The 24,889-nt window shown below is 60.0% G+C and overlaps 4 protein-coding genes across 11 annotated transcripts in view; 1 reads left to right on the top strand and 3 right to left on the bottom strand.

Annotated features, from left to right (window-relative positions):
* ZMYM3 (zinc finger MYM-type containing 3) overlaps positions 1-6,536 on the top strand; it is a 31,489-nt gene extending 24,953 nt beyond the window's left edge. For all 3 annotated transcript variants that reach the window (XM_039717627.1, XM_039717628.1, XM_039717629.1), the window contains 10 exons: positions 21-136; positions 292-466; positions 1,004-1,150; positions 1,904-2,007; positions 2,398-2,566; positions 2,688-2,839; positions 3,289-3,403; positions 4,309-4,563; positions 4,648-4,765; positions 5,177-6,536. In XM_039717627.1, the coding sequence (XP_039573561.1) occupies positions 21-136; positions 292-466; positions 1,004-1,150; positions 1,904-2,007; positions 2,398-2,566; positions 2,688-2,839; positions 3,289-3,403; positions 4,309-4,563; positions 4,648-4,765; positions 5,177-5,375 (1,550 nt within the window). In that variant the 3' untranslated portion in view covers positions 5,376-6,536. The remainder of the gene's footprint in view (positions 1-20; positions 137-291; positions 467-1,003; positions 1,151-1,903; positions 2,008-2,397; positions 2,567-2,687; positions 2,840-3,288; positions 3,404-4,308; positions 4,564-4,647; positions 4,766-5,176) is intronic.
* Positions 6,537-6,885: 349 nt separating this feature from the next.
* On the bottom strand, positions 6,886-8,653 carry LOC120506258 (gap junction alpha-3 protein-like). Its single transcript, XM_039717638.1, is given in 2 exon segments — positions 6,886-8,086; positions 8,089-8,653. Coding segments are annotated over 2 exon segments (1,032 nt in total). The 5' UTR covers positions 8,141-8,653; the 3' UTR covers positions 6,886-7,106.
* A 141-nt stretch (positions 8,654-8,794) lies between these two features.
* On the bottom strand, positions 8,795-11,874 carry GJB1 (gap junction protein beta 1). Of its 2 annotated transcripts, XM_039717639.1 has the most exons (3): positions 11,777-11,869; positions 10,606-10,721; positions 8,795-9,793 (listed from the first exon to the last, which is right to left on the bottom strand). In XM_039717639.1, exon 3 carries the CDS (start codon positions 9,776-9,778, stop codon positions 8,939-8,941), a length of 840 nt encoding a protein of 279 aa, XP_039573573.1. In that variant the 5' UTR covers positions 9,779-9,793; positions 10,606-10,721; positions 11,777-11,869; the 3' UTR covers positions 8,795-8,938. The 2 variants fall into 2 exon arrangements, with proteins under 2 accessions (XP_039573573.1, XP_039573574.1); XM_039717640.1 differs by lacking the exon at positions 10,606-10,721 and having other exon boundaries at positions 11,777-11,874.
* Positions 11,875-16,964: 5,090 nt separating this feature from the next.
* Positions 16,965-24,889, bottom strand: part of NLGN3 (neuroligin 3) — a 37,931-nt gene continuing 30,006 nt past the window's right edge. For all 5 annotated transcript variants that reach the window (XM_039717511.1, XM_039717512.1, XM_039717514.1 and 2 more), the window contains 3 exons: positions 23,693-23,878; positions 19,059-19,848; positions 16,965-18,619 (listed from right to left, as the gene is read on the bottom strand). In XM_039717511.1, the coding sequence (XP_039573445.1) occupies positions 17,782-18,619; positions 19,059-19,848; positions 23,693-23,878 (1,814 nt within the window). In that variant the 3' untranslated portion in view covers positions 16,965-17,781. The remainder of the gene's footprint in view (positions 18,620-19,058; positions 19,849-23,692; positions 23,879-24,889) is intronic.

Here is a 24,889-nt window from a genome sequence, read left to right on the forward strand (position 1 = left end):
TGTATTTCTGCTCTTGTCAGAGGCTGACTGGAAGCCCCAGCTGGTTGTGTTGCCAATCCCCGTCCCGATCTTCGTGCCTGTGCCTATGCATATGTACTGCCAGAAAGTACCTGTGCCTTTCTCCATGCCTGTCCCGGTAAGCAACACGCTTCACCTGCTCGTGTTCTCCTGCTGCTGGGATCCTGCCTTGCTCAAGTCTCCCTGCTTCTCTCTTCATGCTCTGCTCCTGCCTCTGCTTTTATGTCAGTCTACTGAGTGTTGGTTTTCTGCCTGGTGTGCTACTGTCCACAGGTGCCTGTGCCAATGTTCCTGCCCACCACACTGGAGAGCACAGAGAAGATCGTGGAGACCATTGAGGAACTGAAGGTGAAGATCCCCTCCAATCCCCTAGAGGCTGACATCCTGGCCATGGCTGAGATGATTGCAGAGGCTGAGGAACTGGACAAAGCTTCCTCAGACTTGTGTGGTAGGTTCTGCCATGGCTTGGTCTGGTCCAACAGCTGGGATCAAGGGGGAGCTAAAACACTTGATGGGATTGTGGCTCTCCCAAAGCCTTTGAAAAGGAAGCATGGAAGACCAAGTCCTTAACTTCTGCTAAAGAGGTACCAGAAGGGAAGAGCTGCAGCAGGGAGCAGTGTCTGCCACTGTCCCTTTTGGGGGTGCCAGTCTTGTGGCACATGTGCAGCTCTCTTAGTTTATTCAGGTGGCAGTTCAGATTCTTCCCTAAAGCAGCTTCCATGCTACAAAAGGTAGCTGCAGGCAGCCCTCGTCTTGCAGGTTTTTTTACTTGGGGGCTGCATTCCTACAAATGGCAGTGATGGGGGTTGTGGCTGGGCAGACAACAACTGTCCAGTGTCTTGCTATCCAGGGAAAGCTGGACAGCTCAAGTGTCATGGGGCTGCTCTGAGCACCCAGATTCTGACTTCATTTTCCAGCTGTCACAGGGAAAACAGACAAAAGTCTTTCAAGAAAGCTGGGTTTCTCATGAACTTTTTCCTTTCAGACCTGGTGAGTAACCAGAGTGCAGAGGGTCTCCTGGAGGACTGTGATCTGTTCGGACCAGCGCGGGACGATGTGTTGGCTATGGCTGTCAAGATGGCAAATGTCCTCGATGAGCCAGGCCAGGACCTGGAGGCTGACTTCCCTAAGAGTAAGAGCTGGGTGACACAGGTGTGCAGGGCTGCTGAGGGTCCTCCCACTGCCCTCAGCTGTGAGCACTTACCTCCCTGTGCCTTCTGACTGAGCTGGTGTGAGGGGTGTGAGCCGTGACTGCTGGCAGCAGGGGTGGGAGGACCACCACTTCTGAAGGAGTGTATGTTTGTCCAGAATAAACTTACCTGTTGTGAACATGAGACCCAGAGAAGGGGGAATGAGAAGCTGATTTGAACAGCACAAAGAGCAGGGAAGCAGCACTGGTGTGTTTATGAGTGATGATTCCAGAGGATCCAGCTAGATGAGAAACCTGGACAAGGCATGGCATACTGAGAAATGGCAAAATTGCTGAGTGGCTGTTCACAGAAGGTGGAAGAAGAGGCAGGGACTTGCAGGAGCACAGCAATGCTGAGGCAGGATGCTAGCAGCAAACAACAGAATTGAGGTGCCTGTGCCAGGCTGTCCACAGTACTGGCCTGGCACCAGGGAATGAGGAATGTTCCTCAGGTTTAAAAAATAAACAGACAAAAAACTGTCAGAAAGGAAAATGTGGGGTTCTGGTCATTCTGAGAAATTTTAGCATTGTCTGGTGGAGCCATATTTTCTTTGTTGGGCTGTGGCTAAAAGTTCATGCCAGGCAGTGGTAGAGGATGTGAAGTGTTCCCTCTTAATTTTGCTGTAAAAATCAGGCCAGCACAGGGGGCAGGATTAGAAGTCTCAGCTGAACCCTTCTGCCTGTGTTTCCTTTCAGACCCTCTGGACATCAACCCCAGTGTGGATTTCCTCTTTGACTGTGGGCTGGTGGGACCAGATGATGTGTCCACAGAGCAAGATCTGCCTCGAGCTGTCCGGAAGGTGAGTTCTCCGTGGCTGCTGCCTGCTTAAAGCCCTTTGGTTTGGAGTGGAGCTGCCACCTGGGATGTAGGAGGTGAAGTGTACCAGAGTCTTTGGTGTGCTGGGGAGGTTGTGCCCTGGCCTTTTAGGGCATGGTTGGCCTGAAGGCCACTCCTTGAATGAAAATACTTGCTTGTCACTTTGGAGGAGCTTTGAATGCTACAAGTCATGTGACAGCTGGTCTCTTTCGTGCCTGTGACCCTCTTAACTGATGAGCTTTGTTGGCTTGGCTGCCAGCAGAACAGTGCCTGCTGCCATGGCACACTGTAGGGAGCTGACAGGTGTGAGGGGTGGCCAGGACTCCTGCACCTGTCCCAGGTAGGTGCCCAGTCTCACAACACCTCTCTGCAGGGGCAGAAGCGCCTGGTGCTCTCTGAAAGCTGTTCCCGGGACTCGATGAGCAGCCAGCCCAGCTGTACCGTGCTCAACTACTCATATGGTGTGAATGCCTGGAAGTCCTGGGTACAAGCCAAGTATGCAGGGGGAGAAACCAGCAAGGGAGAGGAGCTACGCTTTGGCCGTAAGTGCCTTGTCGGGATGCTGCAGAGTGGCAGAAACCTCCCAGAAGCTGGACCTTGGGGTGTTGAGGTGTTCCTGATCTTGTGGGCTGTTATCTGAGGTTGCTGTGCTTGTCCCTGCAGCCAAGCCCATGAGGATCAAGGAAGACATCCTAGCCTGCTCAGCAGCTGAGCTCAACTACGGCCTGGCCCAGTTTGTGAAGGAGATAACCCGGCCCAATGGGGAGCGCTATGAACCAGACAGCATCTATTACCTCTGCCTTGGCATCCAGCAGGTGAGGGAGGCCTGGCTGCCCTGGTCCTCTGCAGCCAGACTGGGGGTTCAGGTCTGGTCAGGGGAGCTTGTACCCTTCATTCTGCCTTCTGGGGACCCAGAGAGGCTGGCTGGACTCTCCTTTGGTGTCTCATGCCAGGACAGCATCCCATATGGTTTGGTCTTTGTTCCCAAGCTCAGGGAGTAGGTGGCATCTATTCCCCAGCCTTGTACCATTCTTGCACATCTCTGAGGAGGGCTGGGGGATGTCCCCAAACTCAGGCCCTTCTTCAGCACCAAGTTTGCTTTGTCATGCCCTAGGACTTTCCTTGCAGCTCTCAGAAGTGTCTGCCCAGCAGCTCTGGTGGTGCAAGGAGGGGTGCTCTGCATATGTGCTCTGGGCTCTCTGGGGAGGGTTTGCATTCCAGGTGCTGCTGTGTTTCTCTTGACTGTGTGTTCTGTCCTTTCTAGTACCTGCTCGAGAACAATCGTATGGTGAATATATTTACAGACCTTTACTACCTGACCTTCGTGCAGGAGCTGAACAAATCCCTGAGTGGCTGGCAACCCACAATCTTACCAAATAGTACGTGTCTTCAGAGTCCCTTCACTCCCCACATGTATCCAGTTTGTGCTTGTAGCCTTGGATCCTCTAGCCTGATTGTTCTCCCCCAGCTTCAACCTTGGCATAGGCAGCACAGTCCTGCTGTGTGTTGAGGTCATACTGACCCAAGCCAACTGCAGAGCCAGTGTGGTTTATGCTTCAGCAGCTTCTGTTGCCCACAGTCAGGGTGGCTGGGAGCAGAGCACATGTGCTTTGTATCCTGGGACAATTTGAATCTTTACAACACTTCACAGTGATGTCTCCCCGCTTTGGCAAGGAGGATGCCAAGCCAGGAGGCACAGTGGTGCATGTGTTTGTGTTCCCAGCACATGGGTGAACCCTGTACATGGTGCTAGGCCTTGGCCAAGGTTGCTGTGCTGCTGCCTTGTGAGTGGGCTAACCTAGAGCTCTGCAGAGGCTTTTCATGGTGCTATGATCTGGGCTGCCTTCCCTGCTGTGTCTTGTCAGTAGTGATTTCATGGATCCAGCCTCATCTCTGCAGATTGGCTATCCCAGGCAGAGCCATTTGACTCCAGACCTGTGTATCTAGGCAGGAGCTGGCCAGATCTCTCCTGCCTGCTGCTTTTCCCTAATCTCACTGAGTGTGGTGAAGCACTGACCTGGAGTTCACTTTTTGGCCATCTGTAGTGATGAGCAGTTAGGATTGATTTGGGTTCTCACCTGTGGTTTGGCTGTGATCTGGGGAGGCTTATGGCTGGGCAGAGCTCTAGCTCTGCTCATGGCTCAATGGCTCAGGAGAAACAACCTTATGGAAAAAGAGATGCTGTGAAGCATCAATCTTTTGCAGTGAGCTTTCCTGGTCAGGGTGAAGGGATTGCCACAAAGCCACTGCTGATGTGACCTGCTTCTCCCTCTGTGTGTTGCAGACACAGTTTTCTCCCGTGTCGAGGAGGAGCACCTCTGGGAGTGCAAACAGCTGGGTGTTTACTCACCCTTTGTGCTTCTCAACACCCTCATGTTCTTCAACACGAAGTTCTTCGGGCTGCAGACGGCGGAGGAGCACATGCAGCTCTCCTTCACCAACGTGGTGCGCCAGTCCCGCAAGTGCACCACAGCCCGTGGCATGACAAAGGTGGTGAGCATCCGCTACTACGCTCCTGCCAAGCAGAAGAAAAGCCGAGGTGGGTCTGGGGGAGCATCTCTGTTCCTCCCCCTGCATCCCCCATCAGGATCCAGCCATGATCCAGCTCTGTCCCTCTCTGCAGATGGCGGCTCTGGAAAACGGAAGCGTGAGGAGGAGGTACCGATGCTGGAGCAGCGGGAGAACAGGATGAACCCCCTGCGATGCCCAGTCAAGTTTTATGAGTTTTATCTCTCCAAATGGTGAGGCTTTTTCTGGAGAAGAGGCATGTGCTATTTTGGGGTCACTTCTTAGTTTTGATGGAACCCTGTGCAGTGATTGCTGCTCTCCAGACATTTGTACGTGAGCATGCAGTCTTGCCCAGGCTCTGTGCTGCTTCACTAGACCGAGTTTGAGAGAATGCTTCTCTCTGGCCTCTTCCACTTCCTGCCCTTCTCGAGACTGGCAGGAATGTGCAGTAAGAGTCCAGTGCTTGGGTGGTAAGGGGTTTTGGCCTTGAGCAAGGAGCTGTAGGCTGAGTTTGTGTCCTTATCCTACTGAATGACGAGAGGCTGTGACAAGCTGTGAACACCCCTTGCTCAACAGGACATCAGGGCGGGCTGTCTGAACCCCTGAGGCTGGTAGCCCAGGTCTCACCCTCCCTCTCTCCACAGCCCCGAGAGCCTGCGGAACCGCAGCGACGTGTTCTACCTGCAGCCCGAGCGGTCGTGCATCGCCGAGTCCCCGCTCTGGTACTCGGTGATCCCCATGGACCGCAGCATGCTGGAGAGCATGCTGAACCGCATCCTGGCCGTCAGGGAGATCTACGAGGAGCACAGTCGCCTCAGCAGCCTGGAGGATGACGTGGACTAAGGCAGAGGTGCTGCTGGACTGGCTGCGCTCCAGCCCTGGACACCTCATCTTGCTGCTTGCCATTGCAGGGCAGGGCCATGCAGCATAGGAAGGGATGGTGCTGCAGCAGTGCTGTCCCTGCATCGTTACCAGACTTGGACCTCCCATCCTGCTCGTTACAGGCATCCCCTACGTCCATGGCCCCACACTCAGCTCTGTCTCGTTTTGGCTGCTGGGTGAGCCATCTTCCCCAGGGTCCGTTCCCGTGGCACAGGAGTGGCAGAGTCCCTGGTGCAGCTCCCCTTGCCCAGCCCTGTCCTTCTTCTACCCCCAGCCCTGCCACTACCCCTCTCTCCCTGTGCCCCAGGGCAGGAATTGCACAAAACACATTGGACCAGTGGCCCCCAAAGCTTTTACTTCCCTCTTCCTTTAGCATTCTCTCACAAGGCTGGAGGTATCAAGGCAGGAACAGTAGCTCTGCTGCTGGGGCAGGATTGTCTTTTCAAGCCAGTGGGCATGGGCCACAGGCAGCCTGAGAGCTGTTGGGTCAGGGGGAGAACTTCTGTCCCAGGATGGGAGAGATTTGGGTTGGTTGCAGGGAGTAGATAGAGCTGGCACTGGAATTCATGGGCAGAGATCTGCCCTTGCCACAGGGATACCTCCCTTGTGTACAGCCAAGATGCCTCCCTCTCTTTGGTCAATGTTTTCTGACTCTGCTGAAAACTGATGGAGATGGGTCTGTACTAGTGCTGCCCCTCTCTCCCCACTGTTCCCTGTCTTGGTGTAAGGACCCTCCCCTGTGCAAGGTGCCATCAGTAGAAAACTCTGCTCCAGCCAGCGGCCCAGGCATTTGCTGGCAGAAGCAGGGAGCCCTGCCTGGCCTCCCCCTCCCTCCCACAGCCACAGGCTGCCACCACCCTGCCCAGGGCAAGTCCAGCTTCAGCTGTGCCACTCTGTGCTGCCTCCTGCCCCTTCTCGTGTTCTGGTCGGTTTTCTTGAGCTGTACATGGGTCTCCTGTTGAGCCTGTATATATTGTTCTGGGCCCTGGCCTGGGGCCATCTGTTCTCTGTGTCCATGTGGAGAGTGAGCTGCTCACCAGTCTTGTTGTAGTGATGCCAGGGCAGTAGGACTAACCCTGTGTCTCTGGAAACCATTCATTTCAAATAAAGATGTGAACAACTGGTAGCCCCTGGTTGTTCCCCTGGGCAGGGTGAGCATTGTAGGAGAGCAGGGCTGGTGTCCCTGTGCTGCTGTGCACCTTGCTCCCGTCCATCCCAGCCTGTGCTGCCTGTACTTCTACCTTGCCTGGGCCCTGCTGTCCTGCCAGCTCTGGCATGTGGTGATGGCCTCTGCCCTAGTGCCCACTGGTGCCAGCATGGCATGCCCTGCCTGTCCCTGCCCTGCCCTGGGCCCACAGTGCTGCAGCCCCACCCAAGCAGCAGTGGCCCTGTCCTGGCCATGCAGCGTGGCTGTAGGATGGAGCAGCTGGAGAGCAATGCCACAGTGCCTGTGAGCAGAGCAGGAGTCAAGTGAGGTGCAGTAAGTGTTTATTTTCTCCCCCTTCCATGCTCTACTCTCAGCCCTGCTGCTCCCAGGGGTGCCAGGAGCAGCTGAGCAGTGTCCCCAGAGCTGTCCCCAGCTCTCATGCTGGCCATGGGGTCCATGTCTTGGGCCTGGCAGAGACTGGGGACACAACCACCACTGTGCCCACCCACGCATTGCCCATCCCTGCCCATCCCAGCAGGCCACATTTACACTGCCAGGTCTGCTGTTCGCATGTCCCTGTGGGACCCAGCAGCCACCCCTAGCCATGCACCTGCCTTCTTCAGCGGTGCCAGCCCATGGGGGGGTCTGCCAGCAGCCAGGGGGCTGCCACCCCTGGGCAGAGTGACATAGGTGCTGCCAGGCCCCGCAGGCCCACCTGGAGCGGTCAGGATGCGGGACTTGGGGCCTGGCCCCCGACGGCACTTGGTGAGAGCCAGGTGGTAGATCTCCACCAGGTTGAGCAGCAGGGACACGCAGGCCACCCCCAGCATGAAGAGGATGAAGATGGTCTTCTCAGTGGGCCGGGAGATGTAGCAGTTGACCGTGTTGGGGCAGGGCCAGCGGCTGCAGGTGTAGAGCGGCTTCAGCTGGAACCCGTACAGGGCGTACTGGCCCACAATGAAGCCCACTTCCAGGAGAGCCTTGAAGACGATGTTGCAGATGTATGTCCTCAGGATGGCCCCCCTCATGCACACCCGTGCCCTCGTGTTGCCTGCAGGGAGCTGGGGCTGCCTGGGGCGCTGCCGCCTGGCCCCGCTGCCAGCCCGCGCCGCCGTCTGCTGCTGTGCCTTCTCCTCCAGGTGCACCAGGTGCAGGATGTGCCCCAGATACACAAGGCTGGGGGTGGAGACAAAGATGATCTGCAGGACCCAGAAGCGGAGGTGGGAGATGGGGAAGGTGCTGTCATAGCAGGCATTTTGGCAGCCGGGCTGCTGCGTGTCACAGGAGAAGCCAGACAGCTCGTCACCCCAGACCCGCTCCGCGGCTGCCCCCAGCACCAGGATGCGGAAGACGAAGAGGACGGTGAGCCAGACCTTCCCCACCACCGTGGAGTGCTCCTGGGCATTCTCCAGCAGCCGGCCCAGCAGGCTCCAGTCCCCCATGGCACGTGCTGTGGTGCCCTGCAAGACAGCCACCCTCCAGACACATCTGCCCCACAACCTGCCAAAATGCCACCCCACTCCCTGGTCAAGCAGGTGTGCACAGACCCAGTGCAAGGCTGCCCCTGGAGTGTCCCCATCCTGCATCCCAGGGGACCCCCTCACCTGTCCCAAGGAGAGCAGGGGGAGCAAAGGCCTCCAGCAGAGAGCTGGGAGCACCACAGGGAACAAGCGCGGTGGCAATCCGGCACGGGCACCTCTCACCGTAGACGGTGGTGGGGCAGAGCCCAGAGCTCCCACGCCGCCTGCTCTGGTCACTGGGGTGTGGGGGATGCTGCCAGGCCCCTTCCCAGCTGGTGCCCACTCCTCCGTGGGGCGCGGACAGGTCTGCCTGCTCCGTCTGTCCGGTCACCCAACAGCAGGCATGGGGTTATGGGGGCATGAGGCAGCTGCGTGCCCCATTGGCTTTCATTGTGACTGGCACATCAAACAGCCACTGGGGAAACTTTTCCCCTCTATTTTTGGTCTGGGCACTTTTCTAATTATATTCGGGGCTGCAGGGGCTGGTGCTGGGGGAGCGCAAGCCCTTGGACACTGATCAATGCCACCCAGGGGTCACTGGCTGCTGCTGGCTGTCAGGGTAACACAGCCCCAGCCCCAGCTCAGCCCTGGCACTGCAGCCACACAGCCCCTCGTGGCACCCACCAGGGCTTGGGTGCAGGGATGGACACCCCACACTGGCACCCCAGCTCCCGGCATACCCCAGCCAGAGCAGAAAGGAGGGAGGCAGCACCTGAGAATGGAGATTTAATGGCCCAAGATGCCCTCCTGGCCATCTAGGAGAGCCAGACTAGCGCCTGAGGGATGCTATCCTTGGGACAGGGACAGTAACAGGCCCATGGGGCGACTGTGGGGCCAGGGCCCTTGCAGTGGTGGCCCTAGCAGGCAGAGCAGCGGTCCCCCTTCTCCTGCAGCCCAGAGTTGCGGCGCAGCATGTCCTTGAGGGAACCGTCCTGCTCTGTCAGCAGCTGGTTGATCTCGTTCTGCTTGTACTCGGAGGAATGCTTGTGCCCATAGAAGGAGCCCTTCGCCGACGAGGGGTTGGAGTGGTGCTGGCTTCGGCGGGCACAGGCCCGCACCACCAGGTAGACCAGCTCTGCCATGTTGAGGATGATGCAGACACTGGAGGTGACCAGCATGAAGACAGTGAAGATGGTCTTCTCAGTGGGCCGGGAGATGAAGCAGTCGACAGTGTTGGGGCAGGGGTAAGCCTCGCACTTCACCAGCCGCATCATCTGGTAGCCTGGGTAGAGCATGTAGAAGATGTACATGAACACGGCCTCGAAGAGCAGCCTGAAGACCACGCTGCAGACATATGTCCACCACAGCGAACCCGCTATGCGCATCTTGTGCTTTTTGACCTCTTCCATGTGCTTGGGATCCGCGTGCCCTGTCAGCACCAGCAGCTTCTTCTCCTGGTGCTGCTGGTAGGCCACGTGCATGGCCACGAGAAGGGCTGGTGTGGTGACGAGGATGAGCTGCAGGGCCCACAGACGGATGTGGGAGATGGGGAAGAAGTGGTCATAGCAGACGCTGTTGCAGCCAGGCTGCTGGGTGTTGCAGGTGAAGGCGGATTTCTCATCCCCCCAGACGCTCTCGGCTGCCACCACTAACACCATTATCCGGAAGATGAAGATGACGGAGAGCCAGATGCGCCCGATGGCAGTGGAGTGGCGGTTCACCCCGCTCAGCACTGTGTAGAGGCCGGCCCAATTCATCGTTTCTCACGATGTCTGCAGGAGAGAGCGGTGAGGGATGGTGTTAGGAGCAGGAAGGATCCCTGGCTGAGAGCCAGTGGGACCTGGCTCCAGTGGCAGCAGCCCCAGGAGGGACCTGGGAGCAACTGGGTGGCAACCCTTGGTGGGTGGAGAGCAGGATCGAGAGACGGGAGGATGGACAGACAGCATGGCTCCTGCTGCTGACACGCCTCAAGGCAGCATTTTGGCCAGAGCAGGCAGGAGACTGGCTGCCCCAGCAGCGCCAGATTCTCCCATCCTGCTACCCCACACTGGCACAGGGATCCTAACCCACAGCTGCCACAGAGAATGGGGGTGAAGCTCCCACACATTTGCAGGGCCCCCCAGTACCCAGTGCTGAGCTCTTTGGCTAGGAATGGTCCCAAGGAGCTTAATGGGCTCCACCGCACCAATGCCTCCCTTTGTCCTCGCATTATCTGCAGGAGCATGGCCAGAGAGCAGGGATCCCCCGGTGCAGCCCTGCACTGCCCTCCCAGGGCCATCCTTGCGCCGGGAACACGGCGACCCCACCCCCAAGCACAGACCCCTGCCCCACCAGAGCCACCCACTGGCACTGATCATGGCCAGAGAGCCCTGAGCTGGGGGGATCACCCCGTGCAGCCCTGCACTGCCCTCCCAGGGCCATCCTTGCCCGGGGAACACGGCGACCCCACCCCCAAGCACAGACCCCTGCCCCACCAGAGCCACCCACTGGCACTGAGCAGCCCCGGGAGCTGCTTCCCACCCCCGCAGGAGTCCGGGTGGCTGGGACCAGCCACCCCCAGTGTGGAGGATCCTGGGACGCGTACCTGCCGGTGAGGAAGGGTCCTCGCAAGCTGCCCCCAGTGGCCCCTCTAAGGTCTCATGCCTCCCGCAGGAGAGCTCTGCTCCGCCTGCCCTCGTCTCTCTCTGCCACTGCCCTGCACTGGAAGTCATATGCTGCTTTATAAACTATTTACATACAATGGGGCCTTTATCGGCCCCTGAACAACACACTTTAGCATTCAGATCTAACGCCCTGACTTCCGCCCACCCTGGCCAAACAAAGTGCCTGTGTGCTGCATTCCCGCTGCTCGGCCCTGCACCCACTCCCACCTCCCCACCACGGACCCCCGCCCGCGGGCTGCCGGCGGCCCTGCCCGGCGGGACCCGCGCCACGGCCATGGCCGTGCCGGACGGGGCACCCAGCGTGCCCGGAGGTCCCTGCCCCGGGAAGCATGGCCGAGCAAGCTGCGTGCCCATCCCGCATGGACGGCACGGGCTCTGCAGCAGGGGCCTGGCACTGGGCTGCCGCGGGGCTGGGTGGCACTGGGTACCGCTGCTGTGAGTCCTGCCTTCTCCTCAAGGCTCTGGTGCCAGCAGCAGCGTCTGCGAGGGCTTTGGAGCTGGCCCGCGTGTGCAGCTGGAGATGCGGGACAAAGCCCGGCGGAGTGACCAGGCTGTGCGCTGGGGCTGCGCTCCTCCCCCGACAGGGACTCACTGGCGCTGCCCTCCTGCTCGGACATGCTGGTTGGGACAACAATCCCTGTGCTCGCACAGCCCCCGTGCCCCCAAGGCTGGTGTCCCAGCCGCGCCGCCACACCGTGCCCATCCCCGCAGGGATGGCGCCATGTCCCTTGGGCTTCGTCCCCCGCCTCAGGTGGGGAGCAGCATACCCAGCAAACCCTCCCAGCTGGCTGCCTGTAGGCTGGCAGGGCAGTTAATGCCATCCCAAATGCCACCTCTTCCCCTTAGCCCCAGGTGCGAGCAGCCGGAGCCGTGCAAGCGCTGGCGGCCCGAGCCCGTCCAGCAAAGCCGTGTGGCCGCCGCTTGTGCCCTCGCTGCCCCTCTCCCCTCTCCCGCCACGAGGGCCAGCACTGCCGGCTCTCCTCTCCTCTGCCAGGCCTGAGCCCTGCTGTGGCCCCCACTGTGCCCCCCGGTGCTCCCCAGCTGGGGACATGCGGCCACCCCCGCACGGTGCTGTGCCCGCCAGCTCCTCACCTCAGCAGCAGGACAATCAATGCTCTTTGGGATTGCAGCAATCAGTCTGGCCGCACCACCCTGGACTTTATACTGCCCTGGAAGCACGTCACCCACCCCCTCCCAAACAGCCTTGCTCCTTCCACGACTCGCCAAGTAAACACCGCAGGTGTGTCCAGCCGGGCTCACACCCACCCGCATCCACACCGCGGCTGAGCATCCCCCGGGGCCAGCCCCGGGGCTACTGCAGCACGGCCAGCCCCCCAGGATGGCCCCCGGGGAGGTTTCTGGTCCCCGTGGCCCCACTCCCCTGCTGTGAGCATCCTCCCCGCCGCATTCCTTGCAAGCCAGGCACATGCACCGCGGCGGAGCCCTGCTCTCCACCCGGGGGATGACTCTGAGCACCCCCAGCTCTTGGAGCACCTTGATCTGGCGCTTCAGGCTGCCGGCTGATTTACCAGCCAATACCCAATACCCAGATTTAATGTGTAAAAGTGCAGCCGGGAAAAGGCAAACAGCCTGTCAACGATTAACTCGGCTGGCCCGCTTCAAGGTCCCGCCGCCCAGCACCCCGTGCGGGACATGGCGACCCTGCCGCTCATCCCGGGCCCCGGGCCGGCTGCGGGAGCCTGCACGCCGTCCCTCGCAGGAGGGTCACCGTGGTGCCGGTGTCTCCGCGTGGGGACGGCAGGGTGGCACTGTGGGGCGGCTGGGGTCGCTTGGGGTGCCCCCGCAGCGGGGCGGGGGTCGGTGGGCAGGGAGATACCGGCGGTGGCCGGTGGGGCAGGGCTGCTTGGGGCCATCGGGGCCATCAGGGCCACAGTCTCAGTCTCTGATAATCCGCCACACCTGAGTCAGCAGCGCCGGCGAGGAGCGCCGGGGTGCCGCACCCTGGACGGGTCCCGGCGGTCAGCGGAGGGCAGACTGGGGGGGAAGGGGCTGTAGTGGGGCCGGCTGGAGCCATCGGGCTGGCTGGGGGGCACTGGGGGCGATCAAGGGGAGGGCAGACTGGTCAGCACTGGGGTGGGCTGAGCTAAGTGGGACGAAACACGATGGGAGGTTGGGGTGGGGAGAGGGGTCCCTGGGAGGCAGTCTAGGGGTCTTACTGGAGGTCACTGAGAACCAGGATAGGGTGACTGGGAAGCACTGGGAGCCAGGATAGGGGTGGCTGGGGAGGGGTCTTACTGGAGGTCACTGGGATTACTGGGAACCAGGATAGGGGCAACTGGAGGTCACTGGGAACCAGGATAGGGGTGGCTGGGGGGCACCGGGAGCCATGATAAGGGTGGCCGGGGATTACTGGGAACCAGGATAGGGGTGGCTGGGGATTACTGGGAGCCAGGAGAGGGGTGGCTGGGAAGCACTGGGAGCCAGGATAGGGGTGGTCAGGGATTACTGGGAGCCAGGATAGGGGTGGCTGGGAAGCACTGGGAGCCAGGATAGGGGTGGTCAGGGATTACTGGGAGCCAGGAGAGGGGTGGCTGGGAAGCACTGGGAGCCAGGATAGGGGTGGTCAGGGATTACTGGGAGCCAGGAGAGGGGTGGCTGGGAAGCACTGGGAGCCAGGATAGGGGTGGTCAGGGATTACTGGGAGCCAGGAGAGGGGTGGCTGGGAAGCACTGGGAGCCAGGATAGGGGTGGCTGGGGGGCACCGGGAGCCATGATAAGGGTGGCCGGGGATTACTGGGAACCAGGATAGGGGTGGCTGGGGATTACTGGGAGCCAGGACAGGCGTCCTACTGGAGGGCCCTGGGAGCCAGGCAGGAGGTCACTAGGGATCACTGGGAGACAGGATAGGGGTGACTGGGGAGCGCTGGGAGCCAGGACAGGGGTGGCTAGGGGGTGGTGGGAGCCAGGCGAGGGGCGACTGGGGATTGCTGGGAGCCAGGATAGGGGTGTCTGGGGGGTGCTGGGAGCCAGGCGACGGGTCGGCGGGGGTGGTCNAGGTGGCGCTGCGGGGCCGGGCCGGGGGCGGCGGGGCCGCACCTGCCCGCGGCAGCACCGGCGGGGCTCAGCGTGGGAATCATCTAAAATATAGTAAATATGGATAAAAAACAACAGGAAAGAGGAGGAGGAAGCCGGGGCGTTGCTGTCCAGCACGGGGCCCGCCCGCTGTCCTTGCAGGGAGTTGCTGGGAGGAGCAGAGGCCCCAGGGGTGGGCGGGGGCGCGGGCAGCCCCCTGGCCTGATGGCCGCGGGTTGAACTGCAAAAGCCACCGGTGAAGGACGGGCTGTACCCGCAGCTGTGGCCGGCGCTGCCTCCAGTACTCAGAAAACTGCCCCGCCCGACACCACGTGGGCCAGAAATGGGCTCCTTGTTAATGATGCTAATTGTGGGGTTAATTGGTGTCAGAAGTTGTAGCGGAAGAGTTCAAAGACGTGGGCACATCTAACGCGGATAAGCTGATGAGACGGGCAGGACTGAGTCAGTGGGGATGGTGGGACTGAGGTGACGCAGCTGCTGCCATTCTGCTAGGGTCAGAGAACTCATGGCCCAGCAGTCCGTGTGGGTACGATGGGCGAAATCAAGAACCACACACTGAAACATCTCCGCTGTCAGGAGGGCTGCAGAGGAGGCTTCCAGAGCCTCCTTTCCCCGGCCGTTCTGCTCCAGGCAGGGCTGGCCCTGTGAATGGCCCGGCCTCGGCACTGGGTGGCCACTGCAGTGCAGGGGCTGCTGGGTTCCAGCCTTGGACTGGCAGCAGGACAGGCATCCCTGGATCCAGGCTGCTGTTCTCAGAGAGACAAAACCCTCTGGTCTGAGTCAACTGCCAGGAAGGTCACTGGCAGTGGGTGAGCACAGAAATCCTTTGTGCTGCTGCAGCACAGGGCAGAGGGGGTTGCAGCCTAAGACTTAACAGCTTGTTCTGCCTGCCTGTGAGTCTGCTCTCCTGTGTCCTGGGTGCATCAGAGGTGTGGGGAACAGGACCAGGGCACTATCCCAGTGATGCTTCTGTGAAGAGCAGCATCCCTGCCCTCCTCCTGGCTGTGACTCCTCAAGCAGCCAGAGGCCAGCCACAGGTCACTCAGTCCCTCCCACGCCAGGGACACCTTTGCAGTTGAGTTCCCTTATGGCTCTCCTTGCCAACAGCCCTAAACATGTTCCCTGAAGCAGAGGATGTCCCACAGCTGTCACGCAGATGTAAACTGTTCATACCCTCTGGGATACAGTGTCCCTTGAGCTTTGCCAGGTCTCCAAAGGAAAAATGTTGATGGTCAAGGACACCCTGGACAGATGGCAGCCTCAGGAGTTTTGCAAAGGCAGTGGCATAATAGCAGTGGGTTGTGTGTCACCAGCTTGCCTTGGGGTCCTAGCTGGGTTGGCCATGCTGGCACATGTGGCAGCGTGCAGCTGGGGCTGTGCAGGGATGAGGAGAGGGGACAGAAGGGCAGGGCAATCCCGTCATCTGCGGCAGAAAGGCATCACCCCTTCAAGAGGGCACTAGGCACCCTCTGGGGTGCCACAATGGGCAGCACCAGGGCTTTCAGGGGGGTCCAGCACAGGGTCTGGAGCACGGTGCTGGACAGGGTGACATGCCCCCATGGCACTGGAGCTGCACAAGTCCCCCGTGGGGAGAAGGGCAGAGCCCCACACTCAGCTTCCTGCACAGCCTGTCCCCCTGCCTGCCCCGGCTCCCCTGGCTCGGGGCCTCGGCCCTGGCTCCAGTGTCTGCACGCTGCCTGCAGGCAATTCAGCCCCCCCACTCCGCTCCTGGTTTCCATGGCAACTCCAGTTGAAATTACATTAAAAAGAAATGAAACCAGCAGCTTTTCTCTTTGGCAAACAGGGGGAGGGGAGCTCAGCTGGGAAAGGCTGGGGAAGGGGTTTGAAGTTGGGAGGGAGGGGGCTGTGGGACAGATGCATTCCCACAAGGGGTCCCAGTGCTGGGGGCAGCAGGGCTGGGGGGATGTGGGGACACACATGGTGTTGGCAGTCCTGGGTGGTGTGTCCTGGATGGTGTCCAGCACCCTGACATGGTGGGTGATACCAGGGTCCTCTGGGGGGGTTGCCAGGGACACGAGGCCCAGCACAGGGCACCCACCCAGCCCAGTGGTCCCCAGGCCCTGCATGCTCCAAGAAGAGGCGAGACACACCGCTATTAAAAATATCACTTCTGTTTTATTTGGAATTTGTTACTCTGCGCGGGTGACAGGGTATAAATACATTCTCCAACGAGCATCCTCACCCTCAGCCCCGCGCGGGGAGGGGCCGGGGCGGGGTGCGGGGCTGTTCTGTGCTGGCCCCGGGCAGCAGGGCCAGCAGGGCCATCGATGCGCTGGCCCCGGGCAGCAGGGCCAGCAGGGCCATCGATGCGCTGGCCCCGGGCAGCAGGGCCAGCCGGCACCGGTGCGTCACGGCCGCCAGCACGGGCAGCGTCTGCCAGCCGGACCGTCTTGCACAGGGACAAGATACGGTGTCCCCACAAGGAGCTGTCCCTTTCTCCTGCCTCCCCAGCCCCCAGGTGCTAGTGCTCACCTTGGGGGCTGAGACTGGGGTGCCCCACGTGGGATCCCCTGCAGCTCCTTCTCCATGCCCGACCACACCAAAGCCACTCGCCTAGAGCCACGTGTGGCTCGGTGGCCACAGCAGATGCCCCAGCCCCAGCACACGTGCTCCCAGCCCCACACAGACTGCATCACCCCTAGAGTCCCTACCCACGCATCTGTTCCAGCTGCACATCCTGGATGCCGGAGCTGGGGTCACCCCAGGATGGGGTGAAGGCCCCAGTGGAAGCAACCTAGGAGCAGAGTTGATGCTGGTGAGCAGCTCACCCTGCTCCTGTCACCCCACTCCTGCAAACCACTGGCTCTGCTTTCGGGCAACAAGCATGGGCAGGGAGGGCACAGCGCAGCCCTGGGGCAGTGGTGAAGGGACGTGGGATGCTCCTGGGGGAGCAGGGCAGGGTGGGGAGCATGAGGGGCTGTCCTGGGTTCGTGGGAGTGAACAGTGCTCGGAGCAGGCGATGCCCACACGGGGCGGTGGGTGGCACTGGCCAGTGTGGCAGTGAGGGACCGGGGCGGGGGTGCTCGCAGGCAGGCCGTTGGATAGGCTTTTTGGCTGAGATACGTGGGCACGGGTGACAGAGGAGGGAGAATATCAAAAAATACAAAAGAGCGCAGCCCCACAGTGCAGGAGGCACTGCCCTGCCTGGTGCCCACCCACGGCAGGCGGGCGCCATGGGGGGCCGGCACCGTGCGCACACGCTGGCTTCTAACTGGCTTTTTATTTTATATCAAGAACACTTGGTTTTAAAATCTTTACAAAGGACAAAACGCGGCGACTCCGTTAGTGTGTAAAGAACTAAAGATCTGCTTAAAAAACGTCTCTGCAAAGAGAAATGACTGACACAAAAGAGATTCTCTGCAGCGCAAAGAGGGGCAGAGGTGCCAAGTCTCCAGCGCAGGGCCCCGCTCCCAGGGTCCCTGAGCCCCGGCACCAGCCCCAGCGCCCGCATCCAGCACAAGGCCAGGTCCCTGGACTCTGCCCATTCCCTCTGCCTATAGCACCATGGCCTGGGGCCACTTCTCAGCACAGTGAAGGAGCCTTTTCCAGGGCTGCCAAGATGCCTGGGGATGCCTGGGCACTGGCTGAGAGGAATGCCCGGTCCCGCTCCTCGTCAGTCCCAGGGTGCTCGGTGGGCTCAGCACTGGGGATGTGATCGCCCCACTGGGAGGCACGGCCACGGCACTGGGAACCCCGTGGCCACTGACGGTGGGGTACCCCTGCCCACCTGCACGGGTGGGTTGTGCAGGACTACACCGTGTCCCTCCTGCACCCCACTGGCGTCCCGGGGCAACCCACGGGGCCCTGAGGCCAGGAGAGTCAAAGCACTTCTCAAAAGTTAGATAGGAACAAAAGAAAGCGCTGGGGCCGCTCTGGGACCCCACAGGTCTCTGGGCTGGGAGCTGCACCGTCCATGGGCGCTGCCCCTCCGTCCGGGGGCTCTGTGGGCCCCGCCGGTCCCTGTGCCAGTGTCTGCTGCGTGTGTGTGCGTGCGTGCATGCGTGTGCGCCGGCGGCGGGCAGCTATACCCTGGTGGTGGAGTGTGAGTGCGGAAGCCCCGTGCTGTTGAAGCCGGCGGTGAAGGTGTTGTAGGGGTGCAGGGTCTGCAGCCCCACCAGCGAGTTGGGGATCATGGTGATGGTGTTGGGGGTCATAAGCGGGATGTCGTCCGGAGAGCGGCGCAAGGTGAGGGTGTAGTCGGGCAGAGCGGCCAGGCGCAGGGTGTCGTGGGATGGCACAGCTTCGCACTCGTGGTGCCCCTGGCTCACCTGCAAGGAGGGCATCTCCTCGTCAGGCGCGTGGGCGATGTCGTTGGAGGCGCCGCGCTGGGGGCTGGGCTGCCGGTGCGTGTCCTGCCGGCGCTTGTCCTTGCGGTAGTAGAGGGCGGCGAAGGCCAGCACGTTGAGGAAGAGGAGGGAGGCGCCCACGGCGATGGTGACGCTCAGTTCGGTGGAGTAGTCGCGGGGGCTCTCGAGCAGCGTGCCCGCCTCTTGCTCTGGGCTCCACTTCTCCTTGCCGTTCTCGCTGTTGTAGGCGGGCGAGATGGCGGGGCGCTTGGTGGTCCAGATCTTGCTGTTGGGCCGGCGGGTGATGTGGGAGTTCTGCGTGGTGTCGGGTGGTGGCACTTTGGTGGTGGTGGAGGTGTAGTGGAACATATCGTGCAGGTTGTACAGGTGGGGAACCAGGTGCTTCCAGAAAGCCACCTTGGTGGCCCGGTAGTGGTCGCGTACTCGCGGCTTCAGCCCAATGTGCAGGTACAGCTGGTCACGGGGGTTGTACTTGGACCAGGCCACCTCCTCAAACCGGTTGGCCTTGGTGTGGATGAACTTGGTGTCCTGGGGGACAGGCTTGTTGGGGTCCCTGTGAAACACAGGCAGAACAGAACTAGCACTGGGAAAAGCCAAAGAAACAAAGAGGGAGAGCTGGATGCAGACACAGAAACTGAGGGGACCTTTGCCAGTGGTGGCACAGGTTGGGCTGGCAAAAGGTCTTGAATGACTGGGCAGCACCCAACCCCGGCTCAAGTCTCACCCAAGATAACCAGGGCCAACAAGCCTCCCCACCCCTGCGGCTTGGCTGGGTCCTGTCCCAGGCGCTGGCCATGATCTAAGCTTCTTGCTTTGTAGTTGATGCCATGGCCCCAGTGAAGGTGCAGCACACGGGGACCTCTGGGCACAGGGAACTCAGTGTCCCACACCAGGCATAATAAACCCCCTCACCACCACAGCACAGCCCCAGGGAGTACAGCTGCAGTGAGTGCAGACCCCCGAGGCACAGGACAGCACCCATCCCCACTCACCCTGTCTTGGCAAAGTTGGTCCAGTAGGTCATCACCACAGCGCTGAGCATGACGTCGTTCTTGGAGAAGTTGCAGGGAAAGAGGTCAGTGGGGCCAATCATGGGGATCCCGAACACGTAAGGCACCTCATCCCCGTGGGCTGCATCGGACCATGCAGGCTTCATCAGGCTCTGGCAGTGGTGGTAGAAGGCGTAGAAGTAGGTGGGGGAGCCATAGCGGGCGTGCAGGTCGGCTGTCACCACTGATGGCTCTACCCACTGGTGGTCAGTGAAGAGGGCCACCAGAGTCTTGCGACGTGTCTCGGGGTTGTCCCGGTCGGCCCAGTCCGTGTACATGAACTTGATGGTCTCCCTCAGGGTGTCCTTGCCCTCAGGGTAGCCGTACAGGTTGTCTACAAAGTTGGACACTGAGTAGTCAAAGTCACTGCCTGAGACGCCGTCCTCAGGGTCCACCACGCCCTCCACAAACTTCAGCCCTTCACCCTGGTTGACCCCCAGCATGATATCATAGTTGAGGAACTCGCCCTGCTCCATCAGGATCTCTGGGTCGTCCGGGATCACGTCCCCATCAATGACTGGCCCGAAGGCCACGTGGTAGCGGGCTGGCTGGATGTCTTGCTCTACCAGCTCCTTGGCACTCTTCTGCCGCAGGCAGTCCACCATGTCCACGGTGTCCAGCACGTTGCAGCCCACCTTGTCAGCCAGCATGCTGGTGTACTTCACAGGCTGGTAGTTCACTGCCCAGCTGGAGAGCGCGGAGCCGCTCTGGATGATGGCTCTCTGGAACAGACCTGCAATACAGGCAGGGAGTGGAGGAAGCTCTCAGCAGGGTTCCAGCATCCCAGTGCTGCACTGCAGGATGCAGCATGGAGAAGACATTGATGCTCTTGTGCCCCTGCAAGGACCCAGCACTGCAGCCCACACCCGGCCTTGTGGCTGAGCTGTGCTGCCTGCTGGGCTGGGCTCACACAGCGGGCTCAGCTCAGGGGATGGCAGGATGACAGCTGGGAGTGCAAGTGGGTGCTCCTGGAAGCAGCCAAGGGCTGCTGTGCTCCCTGAGAATCCCATTGCAGGGGATGACCCAGCATCCCTGTCCTGGAGTGGGGAGAAGAGGGGCCATGGCTGCATCACAGCCTGGCCTTGCCAAGCAGCCCGTGCTCCCCCAGCCACCCCAAGGATGAGTTACCTGGGCCCTTGAAGGACACACGCTGCCCCTGGCTCGGCACCATCCTCCAGCCCAGGTTGGCACCTGCTCCACTGAGGAGCCAGGCTGTGGGCTGGCAGCAGTGGGAGGGTTAACTCCTGCTTGGGGACACTTAACCCTGCTGTGTCCCACCCCAGCGCTTTGTCAGAGTCCCCCTCCACCCCCTCCCTGCTGCTTCCTGCCCAGCTGGGGCTGCTCAGTGCCAATCCGGCCCTGCAGGAGCACGCTGCCAGATGCACAAAGAGGGCCTTTCTGCCACCAGGAACACAGAGGGAGTGGACTTTCGCCCTGGAAAACGAGGCCACAAAGGCCCTGGCCCAGGCAGAGAAATGCGTGGCTTCGCTCCAGTCCCATGTCAATGGTGCTTGTGCTCAGAATACAAAGGGTGGTGAGGAAGCAGAGCCTCTGGGCCCTGAAAGGCAGCCAGTCCGGGGTGCACCCAGGGGTCCCTGCTCTCCGACCAGCCCTCTTTGCACCCCAAGTGCTGCCTGCACCCCTGCCAGACCCCAGCACTTGCTTTCCACGAGGGACTGTTCCAGGTGACCCCTGAGCGGTGCTGGCACAGCAGTGTGGTGCCCATGGGGCTGCCCCTGGCACCCTGAAATGCAGAGAACCCCTCTGCAACCAAGGCTCTGCCACCCTGCAGGGAAGCAGAGCAGCACCTTCCTGCAACAGAAGTGTTCAGAGGCTCCTGGCTCCCAGCCACCATGTCCACAGCTCTTGTCTGCACGCACAGTCCTCACTCTGCCAAGTACCTGACGTACAGTCCCATGCACTGGGACAAAGAGAAGTCACAAGCTCTGTTTGTCACCTCCCGGTGCCCTAGAAAGCCATAACCAGCCTACAGGCTGGAGACTGGCCATGGGTTTGCTTGCTCTGGGCCATCATCCACGTGCCAAGGAGCCAGGATGGGGTTTCCTGGCTCCCTGGAGATGCTGTCCCAGCAGCAGCTATTGCGCCCTGCCAGCAGCATCACTTCCCAGACAGACCCACCAGGCTGGGCTCTGGCCCTGCCCACCGCTGCCTGGGGAAGTACAGGGCAGCTGATGTCACCATCATGTCCCTGATGGAGCCCCTTTGCCGTGTCTCTGCATGGCCACATCCTGAGCCAGGAGGAGCCAGGACTGCTCTGTGAGAGCCCAGACTCATGTCCTCCCGCCCCATGCCAGCACCTGACTGAAGCCTGACAAGCACTGGGGAGGCACCAGCACCCTGCACTCCACACTGGACCTCTCCAGCCTGCTGAGGCTCAGAAAGATGGTGAAGTTCTGCCTTTCGTTCCTGATCCCCTCCATGGTGAGGGTCCCAACACACCCAGCCTCCTGCAGGACTGGCTGCCACAGGATAGTGGCACCAAGTGGTGGGGCCAGGGCTCTGCCAGAGGGGGGCTGGGGATGCAGACTGCCACCAGCTGCTGCCAGCTCCTGATTTCCTCTTTGCTTTGCCCAGTAGCTGAGACTGGAAACACTTCTGGGGGTGTCTGGGCCCAGCCCTGCTCAAAGCAGGGTGCTGGGTGCCTTGTCCAGATGAGATCTGGAGGGCTGACTGCAAAGGGCAGAAGCCCCCAGGGAGAAGGAGATGGGGCAAAGGAAGCACTTAAAGTTTGCCTGGCACAGACTGCTCCAGCCCTTGTAGGGCTGGGGAGAAAAACAGCACTTGGGTCACTGATGAGGAATCAGAGTGGCAGGGAGCTGTGGATTTCCCCAGCAGCCAGACCCAACATGTGCTGTACCAAGCCTCCAGTGTCTGTCTCTTGCAGCACCTGGCAGAGCAGGCACAAATCAGCAGCTTCATTAATAGCTTGTGATCACTAGAAGTTTTATTTTGATGCAGTAAAAACAAACCCACCTGTTCTGTAGGCTGCAACTTAGCACTGCTCCAGAGCCAGCTACCCATCCCTGGGGATATGGGTGCTCTGGCCCAGGGGATTTTTTGAGGTCATTTTACAGCCGTTTGGCTTTATGAGACACTGGCTGCAGCACTGAGCACTCCCCTGGTGCCTCACAGCAGTCACAGCCAGCAGCAGCTCCCCTGCCCAGCTGCAGGGGCACCCAGCACCTCTGAGTGCAGGGGGCCACACACCAGGGGCACTGGGGCTGCATGGGGCAGCAAAGGATTCGCCATGCAGGTGCAGGGCTTAGTGGCATTGTGCAGCATCACCTGAGAAATGCATATACTGGCAGGAGCATTTTTCATGACTGAAAAGTCACAAGGAGCAGCCCTTCCAATCCACCCTCAGCCTCTCTCCATGCTGCTCCAGTCTGGACCCCTGCAAGAGGCTGGGGCCACCTGGGCAGCCAAGCACACACTGCTGCACTCCTGTGATGGAAAGGAGTACCCTCAGAAGCATTGAGAATGCATTACACATCCCTCTCCAGCCTTTTACACTCAATATGGGCAGAGAAAACACTTTTTCTTTCCGCAGGAGCTTTCAGCCTGTAAAAGACTCCCCATCATCAGCCATCAGCCCTGCTGAGGTTCTGGAGGTCTCCATTCCCGTGTGGTTCCCAGGCTGTTGAGCAGGGCAGCAGCTCTTCAGCTTTGAGTGCAATTTGCTGTGTGCTTCTGAAGGACAGACTCATGCTCGTGTCTGCTGCTCACACATGTCCTTTTCTCCTCAGCACCACACCTGGGGACACAGCACTGGAAGATGGCTGCACCCTCATGTAAAGCTCGTGAACAGGTCCCTGGCAGGCTGCTCCCCTGTGGACCATATCCTGTTCAGGCTTTGCTCCTACAATTTCCTTTAGGAAATTTATCAAAAACACCTCCAGTCTCACAGTTAATTTTTCTCCCCCTCAGTACTTGATGTAAATGTCTTTGCAGGTGGTTTACATGCATTTGCTCTTATTCCAACACAGTCTTTTAGCATAAATAATTCCCTTCTTTATTTAGAGTAAACACTCTGCTATATTTACAGATATTAATCATATTACTTCCACCTGTGTTTTGCTAGGTGCAGCACTTCCAGCTCTGCCAGTCTCATAACACAGGGCCCTCCATCCCTCCCCAGGCTCAGGAGGGATGTCTGGGGTGCTCTGTCTTCCCCTCTATTCCAGTGTGAATTCCTTTCCTAGCACTGAGATCAGTGCTAGGAGAGATTCCCAGTGCCCTGCATGATGCCCGACACCCCCTCCACACCTGCACTAGGAACACCTGAGCACCAGGGCAGGGCACCACAGGAGGGGTCCCCACCTCTCCCCGTGCCAAGGGGAGGCCCTGGGCTGCAGCCTTGTGCAGGGGAGCACCCACTCCATGCCAGGCTCCCACGTGCTCTGCCATGGCCTGTTCCTGCCCTTGATGAGAAGGTTTCACCTCCCAGTCCCGGTCCAGGCTCTCACCAGTGGCTGACTAGAAAGCAGCCCTGGCTTTGTCAGGCTGGGCTCCCCTAGCTGGGTTGGCATCAGGTGCCTGGGCACGGTGGCACGTACCTTCCGAGTGGTGGGACAGGGTGAGCAGGCTGACGCAGGAGGCGCCGATGCCCGAGCCGAAGACGGTGATGCGCAGGGGGTCTCCCCCGAAGAAGGCGATGTTCTCGCTGACCCAGCGCAGCGCCTGGATCTGGTCCAGCAGCCCATAATTGCCCTTGGCAGCCTGGTCCCCCGTGCTCAGGAACCCTGAGGGCCAAGGGGAGCCCGGTTAGGGGTGAGGAAACAGGCAAAGTCCTGATTTCCCACCCCCCTTCCCCAGACCTTGGGCAGCTTCTGTGGGACCCTCTCCCACCATGAGACCACAAGAGAGTTTTGTGAGTTCTAAGCTGGAGCAGGGACACCACTGAGCTCCAGCCACCCTTCACAGAGGGTGAAGGGCTGAGAGAGCAGCTGCCAACCTCGGGGAGCCTCTCTGGCCAACAACTAGCAGTGACACAAAGCTCTGTCCTACCCACCTAGCACCACCAGGGCTAGAACAGCTCAAGACATCTCACACGAGCTCCAAGGAAAGCTCAGAAAGCATCAGTGGCTGCAGGCAGGGTGAGAGTGAGCACAGCCAAGGCTTTCCATGGACTAGCATGGACTGGGGGAGGCTCTGTAAGTGTCAGGAGGTGGGCTGGGCAGAGAGCAATTTTAAGCAGACTGCAGTTTAAATACAAGGGCTCTCAGTGAGGAAGAAGGTGAGAAATGCTTTCAATAGCACAGGAAACACCCAAGATAAGTTATCACTCTTTGGTTTGCTTTGACTTTAAGCAGGAAGCCAAAACCTGAGGGGCCCGAGGTAAAATCCAGGCAGGTAACCCCAGCACACAGGGAGGGGCCCCAGGGCTGTGCTGGCACCTGGAGGTGGTCTGGCTGGGTGTGGTGCACCACCTCAATGGAAATGATGAAGGCATCACTTAATGTCGTATTGTGACTCATGTGTCTTATCTTTGCACCTATCCATTTTAGGACTTTTCACATTAAAAGGTTTTGAATAGGTTAATTATCATCTTCCACATGAAACTATGGGCTTTGGAGTCCATTAGAAAAATGTGCTGCCCCAGGTATCAGGCAGGAGCCCAAGGGAGAGCACATGCTAGGCTGGATGGCCAGGAAGAGAGCTTGGCTTGGAAAGGAGCTGTGCCCAAACCTCTACACCCCGTGTTCCCTGCTGCCAAGGGAAGCAGCAGTGGTGTGGCACACAAGCCTCCTCTG

This window comes from Passer montanus, unplaced genomic scaffold, assembly GCF_014805655.1.
Source record: "Passer montanus isolate IOZ18808 unplaced genomic scaffold, ASM1480565v1 scaffold38, whole genome shotgun sequence".
Taxonomy (NCBI): Eukaryota; Metazoa; Chordata; class Aves; order Passeriformes; family Passeridae; genus Passer; species Passer montanus.